This window comes from Amborella trichopoda, chromosome 8 (genome assembly GCF_054954075.1).
Source record: "Amborella trichopoda isolate Santa Cruz 75 chromosome 8, AtrichopodaSantaCruz75HAP2 v2.0, whole genome shotgun sequence".
Lineage (NCBI taxonomy): Eukaryota > Viridiplantae > Streptophyta > Magnoliopsida > Amborellales > Amborellaceae > Amborella > Amborella trichopoda.
Genome location: NC_142343.1, coordinates 15,641,895 through 15,661,449, shown reverse-complemented (window position 1 = coordinate 15,661,449; position 19,555 = coordinate 15,641,895). Strand labels below are relative to the sequence as shown.

Genomic DNA, 19,555 nt, shown 5'->3' with positions numbered 1-19,555 from the left:
TTGGCCCCACACACATCACAATGGACTTGGTGGGTCCCCATGGCCCCTCTCAAATACTTATGAATTATAAAATTATTAAAACGATTTTTAGAATATTGAAAATAATTTTTATTTTTTTTAATATTTAAATACTGAAAAATGATTATCTCTAGATTTATAAATCTAATCTGTAAAAATAAAATATACAGAGATTCACAAAAATTCAAATAATAAAAATCAAATATCATCAAAATAATTAAAATTAAATAATTTTAATGGGAATCGAATCTGACAAGGTCTAGAAATTATAGAATCGTTGGAGTATTCCACCTTCTACTGTGGACTATAATCTACACTTGTATTCTCAAATTGACCTAGCGGTTCCCATGACCCACAAACCACCGTAAGGGTTCATGATTGGACCACCAAAGTCAGCCAATAGGCAAGGGGAAACAATTTTAGTCTATGGACAACAGGTTCTCCCCTAGAGACGAACCAAAGTCACCTAGACCTGATGCAACCACAGCTCGGTATAGTGCATAAGGATAACGTGTCACCCTGAAACATGCTTCGGTGATGAGGCTTTGGGCCTCGTCTGTAAAGGCCAACCATCACACACAAGGGTCACGCAGTCACTCGGCTCACTCATCCAGGCATTTACGACCTCATGAAGAGATGACCCACAATACTCTCATCGACTTAGTTCCATGCCCAGGTACCAAGTTTGAGTATTGACAAATAGCATTTGCCTAGTATGGTCCACTAAGGACCACACTCCCATTGAGTTTATGTTCCACTATATCAAGATATTAGTTACAAGCTCTCATAAGGACTTTAATGACCACTGAAACCCAACACAGATCACAGTTATTCTATCAACATATAATGACCCTTTCCTCGAGGGTTTCTCAAAAGTGTTTATGGATATATCAACTGATTGCAAAGACTCAGTTTCAATGCACAACTATTGCATTTTGACTAGTGCAATAACCCACAAGTCCCAGGATCGTACTTACAATATTTAGGTTGAAGGTTGCAGGACTAATGCAAATATTATCTTAACACATCTCAAAACTCGATGACAAGTTTTCTCAACCATGGGAGAATAATGGAAGGCAAAGCTATTTTTATTTTTAATATTTGTTTAATTTCGAAGGATATGATTTATCCCGGAGGGCAAAGCTATTTTTATTTTTAATATTTGTTTAATTTCAAAGGATTTATCCTGTTATTTTAGTCTTAGAGTTTTTTTTTAAGGTCTTAAGATCTTTTTAAGGAGTCTAGAATTGTTTATATTTATTAGGATTTTAGGAGATGTTTAGAAAAGTGGTTAGAACACTTATGGAATTACTTGTTTTATTGGGATTAAAAGTGTCATTACGAATTTTCTCTTAAGTGAAAGGACTTATGAGGTATTTTTATAATGTTTTAACTTAAGTGAGGATAGTTTTGATCTTTTTATATTATAATATACTAAAGGGCCTAGAGTGTTAGGGTTTTAATACTTTTGGAGCGTGATCAGTAAAAATAGATTATGAATAGTATCAGCAAGCCCTATATATGGTTTTGGGGTCACTTTTTTGTGCAAGAAAAGCTAGATCCAATCAAATCCAACCTATTTTGATGGTTATTAAACGATTTTTACCACTTTTTTCTATTTTCCTGCATCACAAAAAGATCTAGAGCACCAATGTACCATTTCTTTTAGAGAGAAACATATTTAACAAGTTGACAAATACGTTCTCAATCGTACTTGAAAATGAGATCCAAAAGTAATTTATAGAGAAAGTCCCATTTCAGTTTTGACAATTGAACAATGTGTTTAGTTATTGAAATTGAACATGACAGAGTTGTAGCTCAATCGTATAATGGCTCTTCGGTTACAACTAATCATGTAAATGGATACTCAGCAGTCATAATTGTAGCACACCAAAATTTGTGTCTCAACTGCATAACGCTGGTGATGCAATGTGCTGATAACGTGCCAAGAGTTAAGAAAGAATGATAGAGAGAGAAACTTGCTTGATAGGCAAGAATGGGTGGGGGGGAGGGAGAGAGAGAGAGAAAGAAAGAGAGAGAGAGAGAGAGAGAGAGAGAGGAAGAGTGTCTTGCTTGAAATTGTTTGTCTAAAAGGAGAGCCTGATTTATATACTCTTCCATGTATATCTACCGCTTCAAAATGAGGTGTATAATCAGATGTACATGAATATATCTGATATACATAGATATTACACAAGGTTTGATAGAATTGCATGGATATTAGACACGATCTTGACAGCTAATTCGAGGTGTATGTTTTATGAAATAGTGTCATGTGTACAATGTCTAAGTGCTCCTTATGTTTACAACATCTCAGTGCTCCATATGTCCACTATGTCTCTTCTTTTTCACACTCCCTCTCAAATTGATGCAGATGACGACGAAGCATCAAGTTGCTAACCAAGCAATTGTGTCAGTCACATCTCATGGGCTTCATGAAGACATCTACTATTTGAAGATTAGGAGGAACATAAATTGATCCATTATCCCCATTTCAAATTGTTCCCAGATGGAGTGGCGATCAAATTCAACTTGTTTGGTTCATTCGTGAAATACCCTATTAGAAAAGATATGAAGGGCGTTAGAGGTGTAGCGCGTATATGGCATTGAAGGTGTGTTGACCTAGGAGACCTCGTTTTCCTCCGGGTTCCCTCTTACTTAATATGACAAATAAGACAAATTGGTTCCCAAACTTCACTTGGATACTGTCACGCTTTTTGCTTGATCGGGGAAGGCTCAAATCAAGACCATCGGTCAGTAACCTAAACATCACATTACCAATGTCGGTAGGGGAGTTAACCAAAGCCGGGGTGGCAGGTGGGGTCGAGAAAGCCAGATCCATCACCGGTAAGAAAAGAACTCAACCAATGCCAATGCCATAGGCCTGGAACAGTGCCCCTGCACACGCCGGCACTTGTGTTATCACCATGAAGAGCAATTGGATCAATGATTGGCACCCCAATTTCATAAAGAAGACCTCAAAGCCACGTGACTTCTAAACAAGCGGAGCACATTGATCGATACTCAGCTTCGATATATGACTTAGGGCCTCTCTCTTGTTTCTTACACTCCTAGGATACAGGAATCTCCCAGGAAAACACATCTGGTTGTGGAGCGTCATATGTCAGGACATCCTACTCAATCAGCAGCAGCGTAAGCAGAGAGTCATAGTGAAGATTTTCTTAGAAATAGAGTGTCCCGTAAATATAGTAATGACTTTCCAATGATGATGCCCTAGGGCTGTCATAAATTGGCTAACAATTTGGACAACACAAGAAATATTGAAAGGTGTGGCTATGTTGAATTTAAGACGGTAAAATAAAATATTTTCTTCTTTTTATTTATTAATGAAACTAAATTCCACTTACAAGTGCTACAATGCAATGCTGCAAACAGAAAACAAAACCTTAAATACAACTTAGGACTTTTCATTTTACTGCCAAAATAAATAAACACAATCCAAGAATAAAAACCAATCTTCCACTAACAATTTAAGTACAAATAATGTTTCTGGAAACTAACAGTAAATATGGAAATATGACTGAAAAATAAAAGTAAACAGCTGGTAAGACTTACTCAATTGTGCCTAGGATTACCCACACAGGAGTCGGTACACCCCACACTCGATTTCCTGACTGCTGGTGCATTTTCAACTCTATTGGTCTTTCTAGAATTTCAAAGCCGAGAAGTCTATCTAGACAATACCAGTTAATTTAGGGTCTTAAGGAGGATGAAACACAATTAAGATTTGTAAGAACCCTTTTAGAACATCTAGGGCATGCCTTACAGGCATCTCCGTTTTCCTAGGTCTAGGAATGCCTTTATCTCTCTTCAAACCCTAACTAAGGTTTTATTTACTTTTTATATGGCCACCCACTATTAATTCTCTTATGGATGACATGCCCCTGTAGAGAGAGAGAGAAGAGGAGAGAGAACTTTGGGGCATGGGAGAGAAAGAGAGAGATAAAGAGAGAGAGAGAAAGAGAGATCAAGAGAGAAAAATAGGAGAACAAAAAAGAGAGGCTAAAGAATAGTAGAGAATGAGAAGGGGGTTCACCTCCTTATATAGGGCCTCAAGACTCCCCATAAGTATGCCTATCCAATGACTCAACTTGACCAATAGGAATTAAAGAAATCTGTGAAGTCAGAGAAACAAACCTGAGTCATTCATCCCATAAATCAATCATCATAATATAGGAAAGAATATTAGGAACATTATCCCCTTAATTTGACCCATATCCACTTCTATTTTGATTAGGATTAAACCCATTTAAAAACCTCTAAAACTCCCTCTTATAATTTTTAAAATTGTAGGAACTCAAAATAATATAATTTTGCCCAAATACAACTCCCAAACAATCTTTCTTTAAAAAGGATTCTTTATGAAAAAGTTTATATAGAGCCAAGGCTCTAAACAATCAAATTAGAGCCCACCTCAAAAATTTCAATAGAATTGGTTGTTTTGATGCCCAAATATCCTCAATTTGATCATCTCAACATCAAGATGCATGGACATGAGAAAAAAATGGATTTCAAGTTTTGGAAATAGTGCATCTTGTAATGTATTTTTGGACCGTCAATTTTCAAGATTTTCAAGTTTTCATAGATCTGCTCGTTCTACACTAGTTTTTAACCTTTAAATTTATAATTAAATATGAAAATATATTTTAAGGCTATCACAAAGATTTTCAGTATTGAAACCACAGTTTTTTACACTAGTTGAAGGTATGTTTTACTTTGATTGTTTAGAAACTCGGCTCTATACAAACCGCACCCTTATCTTTAACCAACAAACATCTTTAATTAATGTATAACCTAACAGAGAAGGGGGATGTGCCAGCCCAGGTGGGCCACATGGGCCCCAATAGGCCCCACATCCCACCCATGGGGTGGCACACATGTAGTCCAATATATCAAAAATACCCTTTTGAGGAATTTTACAGCAGAAAATGATTTTAAAAATTCTCAAAAATTCTAAAATTCATAAGAAATATTTTAATACTAAAAATAAAATATCTTGAAGTGGACTGGTACCAATAGGTCAAAATAAGTGACTATAAAGGCAATCCACCCTACCAAGTGACCATGATCCACAATTGTCTTCTCAAACCAACCCAATGAAACTCATTACCCATATTCTCTTGTAAGGGCTCATAATTGGCTCTTCAAAGCCAATCATTAAATAGTGGAACCATAGTCCTAGAATATAAATTACAACTCTCCCCCTTGAGAGCAAGTCAAGCACATGTTATTACAATGAAAGGGGGACTCTCTCTATACACATGTACACGTATCCTTTTCAGAACAACTTCCTGGTAATGTGGCAGTCATATGTACATGTAGTGCAGAAATTTATTGAGGATTTAGCCCTTGCTCTTACAGACATGCATCTGCACACATAAGACTATACAGCTCTTCTAACCTACAAACCATCCTTGGGTATTTCTCCGACTCCAATAGGGGATGGACAACTATAAACCCTTTTCGATAGTTCCAACTATAAACCCTTTTCGATAGTGCCACATGCTTAAGGGTAAGGGTTTTAGACATGATCAGAACCATAGACCACCTAACCCTTAGTACACACACTCCCACTGAAGTGTATAATCCATGATAAATGATTTTTACATGCTCTCACGACCTATAAAGGCCACAAACCCCACAAATATTTGGTGGGGTCATGGTGAGGTAGATAAGATTGTTGATTAATCGTCGATAGACAGATTGATCCTTTACTGGATTCCCATTATTGCGATGTTAATTTACATTCAGCTCAATTGGTGTGTCCAAGTTGCGAGCATCAGCCATTAAAGCAAGTTGAATGAGATCTTAGTTACTTCCTTAAAGAAAGAAAGATACCTTTGTCAAAATATTCAACTTCGAGGCTTGAAATACATCAATTACCAAGATCATTAATGTGGAAAGAAGACTTGAGGACTTTTTATAATTCTTGAATACCCATAGAATCATGCCCCAAATGCGGTTGTCATTTACATAGACTCGCAATATGTAATTCTTCTGGCAGTCTTCCTAAGAAACATCAAATAACATATTGACTATGTTTGAATCATGCTCGTTGGATGGTTGATTGGAAGTTCTCAAACCAAAAACTAGGTGCTTGTCTAAGCCCGAAGAATGAACGTCAAAGTAAGCAGACATGGTTTAGATTTGGAGTGTGATATCCCGGTGGTGGCTACATAAACTGTTTCCTTGAGATCCCAATGTAGAAGGGCATTCCTGACATCCATTTGGCATTGGGACCAAGACTTGGAGGTGAAAGTAGCAAGAGGAGTCCTTACCATCGTCATTGTATCCACATAAGCATAGTTTCATCATAAACTAGTAAATGTTAAATCTCATACTCAAGTTTTGACAATTTCTTTAAAGTTTGGGTTTTCTTTTAAGTTCACACACACACACACACACACGCATGCACGCACGCACGCACACGCACACACACACACACACAGAGGATATTGAGCATTTGGATTTGAACTTCAGAGAGAAAGGGCTATGGGTGAATGGAGAGAGAGAGAGAGAGATCAGGTAGAGAGGAGAGGGAAAGAGATTATTGGAAATATTTTTTTAAATAATAATGAATTCATCCACCACAAATTTTCAATCGAGTACATGAAAATCCTTACTAATTTTATTGTTTAATTAGAACAGAGGCATGAAAAATCTGCTATTAAGTGTAGTTGTTGCCCCTTTTCTTATAGCAACAAGGGCTTGCAATTGGCAAAACTGTATAACAAGCCCAACTACAGTAGTAGTTGTCCTTTTAACTTGCAGAATTGAAGTAAAATCTAAATACTATTAGTATGCCCAATAAAATAAAAGCAACAATATTTTCACCATCTTTGAAGGTATCCCTTCTTGAACTCTAGAGAGAGAGACAGAGAGAGAGAGAGAGAAATATTGATAGAAAAACTAAATAAGATACTAAATTAAATGGATATATGGAATGATAAGGAAGATATTTGCATCCATGGTTGGAATAAGGCTTAACTGAAGTTATTTATAAGGGCATCCATCTATATCTAAAGTAGAACATACATTGAAATTCTTAAAAAAAATTTTACTTGGATTGATCTCTTTATTCATTTCCTATTCTCTCATTTCTATATTGTCTTTCTCATCTGTTCATTTTCCTTACTAAATGTAATTTATTTCCTAAAATCTCCACACCTCATAAATTTCGTCTCTCTCTCTCTCTCTCTCTCTCTCTCTCTCTCTCTCAACACACAAACACATGTGAGCCATAATCTACATATAGGATGGAAATATAACATATGAAGGTCATCAGCTCCCGGAATTCTTATGCACATGCCTTTTATCACAGTCCATCCCTCATATTGAATAACCAGGCCCCCTTGCCTCGATACCTTCTCCTCTATCTGTGGATTCTCCTTCCACTTTCCCTTGTCTCAGTTGATTCACCAAATCAATCCCTCGTTTTGTCTTCTCTTCTCGGTCAGTTTGTTTTGGACACTCTGCCTTTTCAAAATCAATCTCTCTTTTTTTCTTCTCGGTCAGTGGATTCGGCAACTCTTATCTTTCGCACTCGGCACAAGGAGCAGTACCTAGCCTTGACATATGATCAACGTCATATCTTGAGGGGAAACCTGATGCCCTGATCTATGAGCAAGTTTAGATCCGGATTCCTCTGTTGAAAAGTCAAGATCTGATTCCTTTGTTGAATACGATGATACTGATCAGTGAATAGCACATCCCAAAGGCTAAGCTAAAGAGGCTCACCTCGGCAGTTAGCCGATCGGAAGTGCTCTTCAGTCCGTATGCCAGGTAAGCTCTAGAGTCTACAATGCCTCATCTTAGTATATGTCTTCTCAGTCTCAGTCTCAGTCTCAAGCTCAAGATCAGTCACCAGCTCAAGCTGTTCAATCCAACAAACTGTGTCTAACTTTGTTCTCGGCTTCTCGCAAGCTCAGTCTCAGGCTCGGATCAGAAAATGTACATTTATCTTCTCAGTCTCAATTGAAAAACCATATCTGCGTAATTGTGTTGTGGATTCACGAAATCTATATCTTTTGGGAATTGTTGATTCACCAACTCTATCTTTCCAGACTGAACCAACCTTATCTCATGAAATGCATCAGACCTTGTTCTGGAGGAGAACATGCGGAAAGCAGTTTGAAAAAGAAGAGCGCAAAGAAAAGGATCTGTTTGAATGCACCTCTGATGAAACAAGGAACATCAAGTGGTACTGTTGTTGTATCTGATATCAGTCCCAATGAGTCTCAACGAGTAGAGTAAAAACCCTATCAAGATATCAAGATGAATCGCTAAGCCTATCTATATATAAGTAGAGTTGTGCGAGCAAACCGATAGTCGAGAACGTCAGACCATATCAATCAAAGAAAGGAGTTGGGCATATCACACATGACCTCTGGGATCACGATACTATGGTACACGGGATCACAGTCCCATGATGCGTCGGAGCAAGCTACATACATGATTCTTCTTATCCAGAACAGCCAACCTGGTTATGGAGTTCCAACTGCCATGCATGATCAGTGGGCATGACTATACTTACGCTCCATGGGTGATGCATAGAGGGAATTTAGGATTTCCAATATGTAGTTAATGTCAAAAATCTCAGTCTCAGCCCAAAATTTGGCCTGATCCCATATCCAAATCAACTTGGACTCTTTTGACTTATCCAAAAGTTTCTGGTAAGAACTTAGACTCAATAAGACTCAACAAGACTCAACCAAGACTTACAATCAATCCAGAGCCAAGTCAATTCAGGCGAGAACGAGTCTATAATATTTAATGCAAGAGCTCAAGAGGTATACATGGTTAAAGGGAGCCAAGCAATGTATTATCCTGCCAATCGACCTTCCTCAAGCACTAACTTTAGTGTGCCAACATAAGCATTAAATCAGATTCTAAGAGCTAAAACTAGGAAATGGCATGCATGAGGCTATCACAACACAAGATAATTGGGAGGCATGGAAACTTATTTACAGTTCATCAAAACTTTGTCACACTTCGAGGCACAGATTTAGGAGATATTCATAGACATGTCGGCCAAATACCATACCAGGGGAAACTACAACGGCATGCAGGTTGGAGGCATTCAGATGCATAAATGACTGAAAGAAGCATCTGGGGAGTATCTAAATGATTCTAGCTAACTAAGGATGGGACCTAAGAAACTAACTCATATCAAAATAACCTACGGACTAAGAAGCACAAAATTAGATGTCTACAATGGTATATGATAGCTAAAGGAACTCAAGTGTCAGTAGCGGGTGTCCTTTCAATTGGGGAAGGTTTTTTGTGACAACACCTGGAAATATCAAAAGTGAGAATGCTGACATGAGTAACGATAAATCCTGTGAAAAACATGGTCGCCTGCCAGTTCAAGGCTTTTTGTGTTTAGTTAATCTACGCAGAGTGAATCGGTCAAATTCAGCTTTGCATTTTTTTTAAGAGATTTCACCTTTTCCATATTTCATTGCTTCATCCAAGAACATCGAGTAAATCAATGCAAACAGTAATTTGTTATCAAACTATCAGAATCAACGTTGTAGAAATGGATCCTTCTTTAAGATTCCATCATGGTGTTATGTCAATTATCATGTCATCCTCCATGCTTAGGCCTTGTGTGGATGCTGCAACGAACTATGGCCGTGCTGGGTGATGAGCCATTTATGTTTGAAGTGGCACCTCCATGTGCCACTTTATACCCCTAATTAGGTGTGCATTCACCAATAAAATATCTCCAACTTTGTGAGTTGGATTAAACTTAATTGACAGCTGTACGAGGAGCCCCAGCCACATGATGACCAAAACCTATGTGCACTTTCAAACTTCGGGTTAAATTATGCTATTGCAATCTGGATAGGTGCCTGTCTTTAAGCACCAAGGTGGTGAATCTTTGCATTCGAGTAAGTGTGAGCACTTAATCGTGTTTGCGATGCATGCTTTTATGGGATTTATATTTTCCATAAGTATTTACATTGCTTGACTATTATGGATTAAAATTAGCAATTTTCACAATTCACTTGTGACGTTAGAGCATGTAAGGCCTTTCCCTTGTGATGTTAGAGCATGTAAGGCCTTTCCCTTGTGACGTTAGAGCATGTAAGGCCTTTCCCTTGTGACGTTAGAGCATGTAAGGCCTTTCCCTTTTGACGTTAGAGCATCTAAGGCCTTTCCCTTGTGACGTTAGAGCATCTAAGGCCTTTGAGAGCATGTAAGACTATGACTATAGTGATGTAATAGATCCAAAGGGAGCATAGTCCGAATGGACTATGTGACATGGTCCAAGGTGGACTGTGAGGCATCGTTGACGCAGTGACTCACCTGAGTTTTAACGGACTATGGCTCAGGTTGATGCCTAAAAACCCATAGCCCTAGGTATTTGTGCACAACCGATAAGAGTTTTAATGTGTGGTCATTCCTTTATGAGGTCGGACTTGTGCCCCAAGTGATTGGCCAGGGGACTGAATGTGACCCCCGTGTGCGATGGTTGGCCGAACAAGGGCCAAATCCAAATCATTACCATCACACGACATGTACACTAGATAGCCGTCTGGGAAGCAGCCCTCTGGGTGAGGGTGTGTGTTGTGTATATGTACCGAAGAGATGCCTCCCTACAATACTAGACTGTGTTGGAAGGAACCATGAGGTATGGTGCTAGAATGGGGTCTGGACTTGTCCTCAAGGAGGAACCCGTAATCCATGGGCTAGGATCATGTCACCTTCATTTATTAGTTGATTTTGATTGTCCAAAGCATGAACCCCTACTGAGGGTTGTGAATTATAGGAACTATTGGGTCAGTTTGAGAAGATGACAGTGAGATGCGATTTTTAAAATATTCCTCCATATATTTGTGATATTCTTAATTATTTGGATCCAATTCCCATCAAATCTTATTAAATATGTTTATTTATGTTTTAATTATATTTTATATGATTAAAAAGAATTTATAGATCTCTGTTGCTATTTTTATTTTAGTGAAAAAGGACTTTTAAATAAGGAACAATTAATTTTTTGGATTTATTTAATTCAGAAAATTTTTAAATAAGGAAAATTATTTTTTTGGATTTATTTAATTAAGAGATAATTTAATAATATTTACCGGCTTTCTAAAATCCTGTTATTTATCCAAAGTTCTTTTTGGGGTGTGGGGGCCCATTAAGAATTTGGGCACACCACTGCTGAGCCCATTAAGTGGGAGCGTGGGGCCTACATAGCTCACTATGTGTGAGATGCCCCACATATTCCATTATTTATTTTCAGTGTGTAGCTTATAACAGAAGTCACCTACTTGTTCTGAAAATAAAAGGAAGGCTTTATGAAATAAGGTTGATTGATTTAAAATCGGAAGGTGTGGAGATTCATTGAAATTAGATTTGTAAATACATAGAATTTTCTCTACATAAATATTTAATGGGAATAGAGTTATGAAAGCTGATGGATAATGGTTCTAGCTCATTCCTTTAATCATGATTGTTGATTTAAGGAATGAATGGTCAAGATCTCTTACCGCACAGATCTCCAAGATCTAGGATCAAGATTAAGTCTCATAATGATGGCAAAACCCTAGCAGACTCTCTATAAATATTCTCTATGAGGATGTATTCTCTACCTGTGTGAAATTGGATTGGTCTCTCGCTCTCTCTCATTGGCAAGTATGCCCACTCTCTCTCTCTTATTTTTTCTTCTAGTTAGGGTTTTGAGTTGCTTTAATCCTAAAGTAAACCCTAAGGGGCAAGCCCAAGCCACTAGAGGGTGGCACACCCTAGAGCCCTAGACTCGATGGTTCTTATATTATTGTGCTATGAGATTGCTTCCATCTCATGTCATACTCTCAAGAGGTTTTGCTGAGGCTTCCCGAATTATGAGACAAGGTTAAGACCAGGATCCCATGTGCCATTGGTGGAGGAGACCTGGTGTGGGGTGTACAAAGTCCTTGGGAGTAGCCTGAGAAAAGGTATTCGGTAATTCTAATGGCTCCATGTTTCTTGATTCTTCATGCATTTTATTTTTGTTTGATTGTAGAGAATTGCAATGGTATGCAAAAGAAGATCCTAGATTGTATTAGGGCATATTTTATGAATATAGTTGTAATTTTGGACACCTATAAGTGTTCTAGCCGATATGAATAAAAGAAAGAAAAGAAAAAATTTAGCTGTATATATTTGGCTAGATCGCATTGTCCTACTTTCAGGTAGGCTTACCATGACTAACTGGGATCACAGTTTATATTTCCAAACTGCTTTGGGTCAGAATTGGAAAGAAGGTTTTGTCACATGCCAATTTGTAGATTTGCAACCAATATATTTCTTTCAAACAGTGCAAAAATGATGCATGGGTGGCTTACTGATCAATAGTTTAATAAGACTGTACTAATCCATGGATATGACATGGAAAGGTTGAACGAAGTACACAAAATTAAGCAAATTAAGTAATAGACACAACAGAGAGTATGCAAAGATGCAGACCTTGTGGCCCTTTGCCCCCAAGAATTGGAGTTATGAGAGATGAAATGGAATCAACAATCAGCAACCGCAGCTTTGAATTTTGAATTTCTGCCTGAAACAACTGTTAGACATGTTCACGAACTGCAACCACATGATTAATCAAAATGCAGATAAGAGAAATTTTGGTTGCATAATAATTAAGAACCTGAGAACTCAAGGATAGTTCTAGCTGATGAAGAGTTTCGAACATAGAGAAAATGTCAAAAACAGAGTGACTGAGTATGCTACTCATGATTCCTTCGAGGCTTCTTCCTTTCTCCTGTACCAATTGACATAAACAACCAGAAAGATAGCATAGAGGTTGAAGTTCTTTCAAGATCCTAGCATTCATTAAATCAATGCAAACAAAGATAAGAACTCTCAATACCCATAAGAAAAGAACTTTAAGGTTCAGTCCTTCAATATTGCTTGAAACTTCAAGTAAATAGGGCTCAAGCCCAATAAATAGGAGAAATTAACAAACTTTACCCCTTTATTTGGACTAGCCAGCAAGCGATTGACCCTGTAAGAAATGCGTTTGGAGGAAAAGGAATTACTCGTATCCAAGTATAAGACACTACACATGTACGTGTATGCAACATGTGCAGCAGCATGTAGGCAGAACTGCATGAGAAAGTATCAGAGGTGAACCAGCATGCAATTTGAAAAACTAGAAACATTCTCACAGTCATTATTAAGAAGAATGATCAGAAGAAAATGTCAGAATTGATGATCCCATTGAAACATAAAACAATTACTGGATAAAGACTAGAGTGAATATAAGCACAACCTCACAACAGAGAAAAAATTAAACTAACCATGAGGGGACCCATGAAGATATACACAAACCAACATTTTCCAGGGATAAGCTATAAACAAGTTCTCTGAACACCCAAAATGGGAAGTGTACACGAGTATTTGACTGCAAAGGAGATTACAGGGAAAGGTCATCAAGAAGAATCTATACATTCCAAGAAGAAAAAGTTCTCACTTGTGTTTTACCAGAAGAAGACGGGCCCGCCAATTCTGTCAAGTTTCCCTCACAAAGGCCACCGCAAAGAAGAGTATCAATCCTACCACAAATTTAATAGTAAAAGCCAACTACTTTTTAGAGAAAGAGAGAGGAAAGTTCAGCAAACAAGCCTCAAGCGATGCACTATTTAACAATTCACCCCTTTTTTGTCTTATTTCAAAACACCCTCCAAGGACATGTCATAATGGGTTAGAAATTGTCAGAGGGGCCACTTTGACACCCCCTCTAAATTAAATTAATTCTTAGCAGTGGCTAAAAAATCAGCAGCTCAGGTCGTGATGCACCCGAGTTGGTTTGGATCAGGGCCCCGGTTATTCCGCACCCGAGCCGGGTGACACGGGCTCGAGAGCCTAGCTAGTCTGTGGTTCTAAGAATTGCTTTATGAAGACCACCTATATGAAATATTGGTTTTCTCTAATACTAATATATCACTCTTACGTCTAAATGCCTCACTAAGTAATTGCCTTGATCGGTGTTTAAAAGCTTGATGCATTCGCTTAGACTCTCCCAAGTTGCTCAGAACCAGCACATGCTAGTTTTGGATGCGCCAGACCAGGATGATCTGAGTCTATCCAGGTCTACCGAGTGCAACATGGGTCTTCAAAATATCCAGTGAATATTCTTTGAAAAGTAAGGTTTCCTTGAGGGGGGACTTGGCAATGACTAGCGACTCATTGAGCTAACTCGCTTAGGCAATGGTTGAGTCCTAGGGCAAGACCTAGGTTTAAAATACTGCCCATGAAATCAATAGTTCTAAGTCACCTAGTGAGAATTAGAGTTCTGGAATACCAATATCTCTTGGGTGTTACGTTTTCATAAGATTTTGGTGTTTCCAGAAACACCAATAACTCACTCTAAACATCCAATAAGATGTTTACATTTTTTATGACCAATACCTCACCAAATAAGTCACCCCATGAGATATTGGTGTTTTTGGATATCAATATCTCATCAAGTCAACTGTGAGATATTTGCATTGTGAATACCAACATCTAATAAAGTGTTTAGAATGAGATATTGGTATTAAAAACTTATATCTCCCAGAGTTAATTTTTCTAATAACTTTGGTTTTGGTAAAGGGATACAATTGGAAATTGCCCCTCTATCAATATGTGCCCCGTTATTATGTATTCTTGACAGGCTTTTTGAAAGTAGAAAAAAGGGAATAGGTGAATGTCAAATAATGAATCTCCTGGGTGTGGATAATTTCCAAATTAAAAAAAAGAGAAACTAATGAATTTAAAAAAGTATTCAAAGAAAAGCAACAAAAATGAAATATATTTTTTTTTTAGTATGAAAACTATTTCTTATTGCCAAGAAGAATAATCAAGATGAAAATACCCGTCAAAACCAGTCAAGAGAAAATGCTTATTATGTTGAGTACTCTCCAACAACTCAACCCCATTCATCCATGGAAAATGCTGATTATTTAAGAAAGTAAGAACTTGTGCAATTCCCTGCATTCAAAATACAGTTTAGTCCAAGCAATAGAAAAATACTGGACTCAACCAGATACCAAGCACCAGTCTTGAAGCAATGAAGAAAACAGTCCTATAGTTAATGCCGAACTAGAAAATGTTGGATGGGTATCTAATGTGTATCTACTGATTTTGAAGAAGCAAAAGCTACAAAATAACTGTTACTCATTTTAACAATAAAAGCCCAATCAAAGGTACTCAAAATCAAGCACTAAAATATCTGACTATCAAAAACACTGACCTCTTTCAAGCCTTTTGACGAGGTTTGGCGTTCTGCCAATGCAACTAGCATATAGAGGTCATGGACCAAGAAATCCTCGACTACAGGACACAAATGAATATCACAGTGAATAATTTTGATTTCAATTGTACTCGTAATGAATAGCAATAAGTATTTGAATGTGTAACCATATTACCGTAAAACATTACTCAAACTCAGGTATCTCCATTATCCCTTTGCAATTGTTATGATAATGATACCAAGTATATGTTCACATCGTAAGACAGATAAACAATGAATATCATGCAGCATCTTACACAGAATTCAGAAACAAAATATAACAGAATAGTATTTTTATTTTTTGAAGAATGGTAAAAAAACTTGCAGGAAAACTCTGGCACTTCATGTCAGTTTATAGGTCTATCTCTTCGTAAATATTTAGCACACATCTTTTGACCGGTATACCAAAGAAAATATCTGACATACTTGAATGAACCTTTGGCCTTCATTTGCCAAGTGTGGGACTGCTAAAAGCATAACACTATCAAATTTTACTTTTTATGTTTCTTTAATCTATGTTCTGAGACAGAGCCGAGTAACACAGCCTCGCCCTTAGGGCAAGGCGAGTTTCCGCCGAGTAAAGTGTAGGCCAAATTTTTATAGCTTATACAAATTATTATGTTTATTTCAAGTCAGAAGTTGCTGGCAGTGTTAAAAAAAGTGAACCGCCCAACGCCAAGGCGGTCCAAAAGGCCTGGGCACATCGCCCAGGCCTAGGCGGTCAAACTGGGCAGCAATCCCTGAGCAGCCGCCTAGGCGGGACGCAGGCCCTTGGTGACCGGGGTGGGAATTTTTTTTTTTTTTCTATTACTCTTTTTTTAAACATAAAAGCTTTTAAGGATGGGTTTTAGGTTCATTTGAAACTTAAACCCATAAGAACCCATTTAAAAGAGAAAAAAACTTCAAAGAAACTAAATTTTGTGATTTTCATTTAATCGAAGTGTTTCTCAAAGTTACGAAAAATGGATCCAATCATCACCCAGGTAGATTAGATTTAGTTTATGAGTTTTATAATCCTATTACAGGGTGTTTTTTATTATTTTAGCACCTGAAACATCTCAGAGGTGGGAGTTTGGAGTTCGAGAACTCAAAGTAAGTACAAAACTTTATTTTTTAGATTACTTGCTTTCTTTTGAGATATCTTCTTCAGGATCTACTCGAAATGGAGATCCGAATTGGAAATATGGATATAACCCGAATCCAAATGACAAAAATTGCATTAGATGCAATTATTGTAAAAAATATACAAAAAGCGTATAAACCAGTTTAAGAACTTCTTGCCGATATTAAGGGGGATGTTGTCCCTTGTAAAAATGTTCCTGAAGCTATCAAAGAGGAGATTAAGCAATATATGAGTTCTGTAAAACAAAAACATGAATAAAATCCTTGTCATTTGAATAGATTTATTTCTGCTTCTTCTAAAAGAAGTGATCCAGGTTGGAAGTATGGTTATAACCGAAAACCAAACTATAAAAATTATATAAGGTATAATTTTTGTGAAAAAGATACCAATGGGGGTATTAACCGATTCAAGAAACATCTTACTGGTATTAAAAGGAATGTTCCTTCTTGTAAAAAGGTTATTGAAGCTATTCAGGATGAGATTAGACAATTTCTGAATTTAAAATAACCAGAAAATGATGAAAATGAGCCTTGTTCTATAGAAAGATCCTCTTCAGGTTCTTCTAGAAGTGGTGATTTGGTTTGGAAGTAAGGTTATAACCCGAATGCGAATGACAAATATGGTATTAAATGTAATTTGTGGAAAGGATATTAATTGGGCATTTACAGATTTAAAAAACACTTTGACGGTATTAAGGGGGATGTTGCCCCGTGTAAAAATGTTCTTGAGGCTACCAAGGAGGAGATTATACAAGATTTGAGTTCAGGGAAGCACAAAAAGATAAAAAAGGGTAGAGCTGCCAAGACTCCTAGGGCCTCATCTCACAAACTAGTAAGACGGAGGTAGAAGAAGAGGAAAAGGAAGATGCAAATTCAGAAAAAACAGAGGAGGATGAGCATTATATTGAAGAGGGAGATGACTCTGATGATGATGACCTCGAATCTGATGCATATGATGAGGTTTATCCTATTCTTTCTGATGATGATGATGACTGAAAACTCTTGGTGTTGAGTGTTGACTATTGAGTGTTGACTATTGAGTGTTGACTATTGTGTCCTAGACTGTAGTCTGTATATTTTCTGAATTTCTATATATTTTCTTTCTTATTTTTAGTTTCTACTTTCTAGTTTCTTGTTCTACTATCTAACTTTTGTGTGTACAGTCTACAGTGTATCAGACTATCAGTGTATGCTTGTATGGTTTTACTGATTTAGGCTTTTAGCATTGTATGAAAATATGAATTATGGTCTTATGGATTATCAAAATTCCCTTCTCGACTTCTATCTTCTTTTTTTCAACTGGGATTATGGTCTTATAGATTATCAAAATTCTTATTGATTATGGTCTTATGGATTATCAAAATTCTTATAGATTATTAGAATCAAACTATCTTTTTTTCGTTTTCTTTTTTCAACTGGGCCGCCCAGGTTCTGGGTGCCAGCATAGGCGGCCGCCTAGACTCTGAGCGGCCTGGACCCCCATGGCCGCCTAGGTACAGCCTAGTGCTTTTTGAAACTTTGGTTGCAGGAATGCTTTTTGGATAGTGATCATGCACATTGCACGTCACAGCTGGGATTCGAATCTCCCCGATTTAACATTGCGCTCATTATCATCATTTCTCATGTTTCATAACACTGCTTCACTCCATCAAACTCAAAAATTTCTTCTATTCGTTTACCGTAACTAATTAATTTTTCCTTTCATCCAACTCGCTAGGCACCAAAAAGAAAATAAAGAAAACAGAAGCTCATGAGGCATTTGAGATTAAGCCACAAACTTTAACAAAGCTCTCACCTGCTCTTCATTTGACACTCATGTCAGGTTAGTTTTTAGTATTGTTTATTAATTGAAACTGGGGGTGCCACTCATTTGTCTATTGATTGAGTTCATTTTCGCTCCAGTTTTCAATGCACAACTAACAATTGAACTACTAAAGGTGGGCTACAATTTTCAAACTCCGCAAAACCCAAGTGGGAAATCAACAAATATGAGAGATGATCAAAACGAAATACATACATAACCAACTATTAAACAAATTTAAATGTCAGGCAAAGAGGGAGAGAGAAATAATTCAAAAGCGTTCAGGAACATAGAGCGTCATAGCAAAACTGCATTCCAATGAAAACTAAAAGAGAACCACTCGATCTGCATAAATGATAGAACTACTATGATCCAAAATGTTAATAGATATTTACTTATAGTTCTGGTTCATGCTTGAAAAGAAAAGGAGCAGTGAAAAGAGAAGATCTCACCTGAGAAAATGCCATGAGAAGCGCAGAAATGGAGCAAATTGGAATCAATGCTAGGAAATTGGTGTTGGAGCGATTTGAGAGGAGGCATCTTCGTTGCTGTTTGACGAAAAGAGAGAGAGAGAGAAAGAGGTCTTATCCTATGAAAATGGGTTCATCCGATAAGTCGGTTTTCAGGAACCTCATGCTATCGGCAGTTTGAAACAGGGTGTGTTCACACATAGAGGACATGAGAGAGAGAGACAGAGGAGACATGAGAGAGAGAGAGAGAGAGAAGCGTGAGATTCATTGCTTTTGACAGTTTGGAGAGAAAGAGAGAGAGAGGCGTGGGATTCATTCTTTTGAGGTTCAGTTTAGAGGAAAGTTTTTGAGTTACGGGCTAGGGAGGCTTTTAGTTCAGCGAGCGTTTGGGATTGTGCATTGGTGGGTGGGAGGCCCGCGCGAGTGAGTTCTGCGAAAGTAAGCAGCGTCAACACCCGGCCAGCCTATTCCCCTTCCATAAATTCATGCGCACCCTCCCCCCACCTTTCGATGAGGAGATCATCGGCACTGCAATCGGCTCCCACCGCTCGCTTTGTTTTCCTTACTCATTAGTTTAAGGCAATGTGCTCTTACCACTTCCCCTGATACTTATAGTTGTAGGTCCATGTACTCCTCTCCTACATGGGCGATGTGGGACTTTACAGAGACATCTTTACCTTTCTTCTAAACAAACTCGCCTGAGTCGAGATTCGAAGGGGCCAAAGGGCCAGGCGTCTGGCCGTGGTGGCCTGTCGTTGACGGATTCGATCCTTTAATATTTTAATCATGACTATAACGTTTTTCCGTTACACTCTCCCTCCACGTTTTTTTATATTTTTTTTATTTAATTTGACACGG

General features: G+C 37.7%; 1 protein-coding gene and 1 non-coding gene across 51 annotated transcripts in view; both read right to left on the bottom strand.

Moving 5' to 3' along the window:
- RAD51D (DNA repair RAD51-like protein) overlaps positions 1-19,278 on the bottom strand; it is a 43,816-nt gene extending 24,538 nt beyond the window's left edge. For 4 of the 50 annotated variants that reach the window (XR_016061251.1, XR_016061250.1, XR_016061247.1 and 1 more), the window contains exons 1-7: positions 18,680-19,278; positions 15,266-15,345; positions 14,888-15,003; positions 13,505-13,586; positions 13,003-13,137; positions 12,680-12,793; positions 12,496-12,595 (exon numbers count right to left, since the gene is read on the bottom strand). Coding sequence is in view for 8 of the 50 variants with exons in the window: in XM_020667174.2 (XP_020522833.1) it covers positions 12,496-12,595; positions 12,680-12,793; positions 13,003-13,137; positions 13,505-13,586; positions 14,888-15,003; positions 15,266-15,345; positions 18,680-18,767 (715 nt within the window). In the remaining 42 variants the exon portion in view is untranslated. Of the gene's footprint in view, positions 1-3,594; positions 3,713-4,075; positions 4,155-12,495; positions 12,596-12,679; positions 12,855-13,002; positions 13,138-13,331; positions 13,436-13,504; positions 13,587-14,887; positions 15,004-15,265; positions 15,346-18,679 lie in introns of those variants that run through there. The other 46 variants (XR_016061253.1, XR_016061252.1, XR_016061248.1 and 43 more) reach the window with 25 other exon arrangements.
- On the bottom strand, positions 19,104-19,280 carry LOC148780815 (U12 minor spliceosomal RNA). The gene has a single exon (XR_016039889.1). It is a non-coding gene; the product is annotated as a U12 minor spliceosomal RNA (small nuclear RNA).
- Positions 19,281-19,555: the final 275 nt, after the last annotated feature.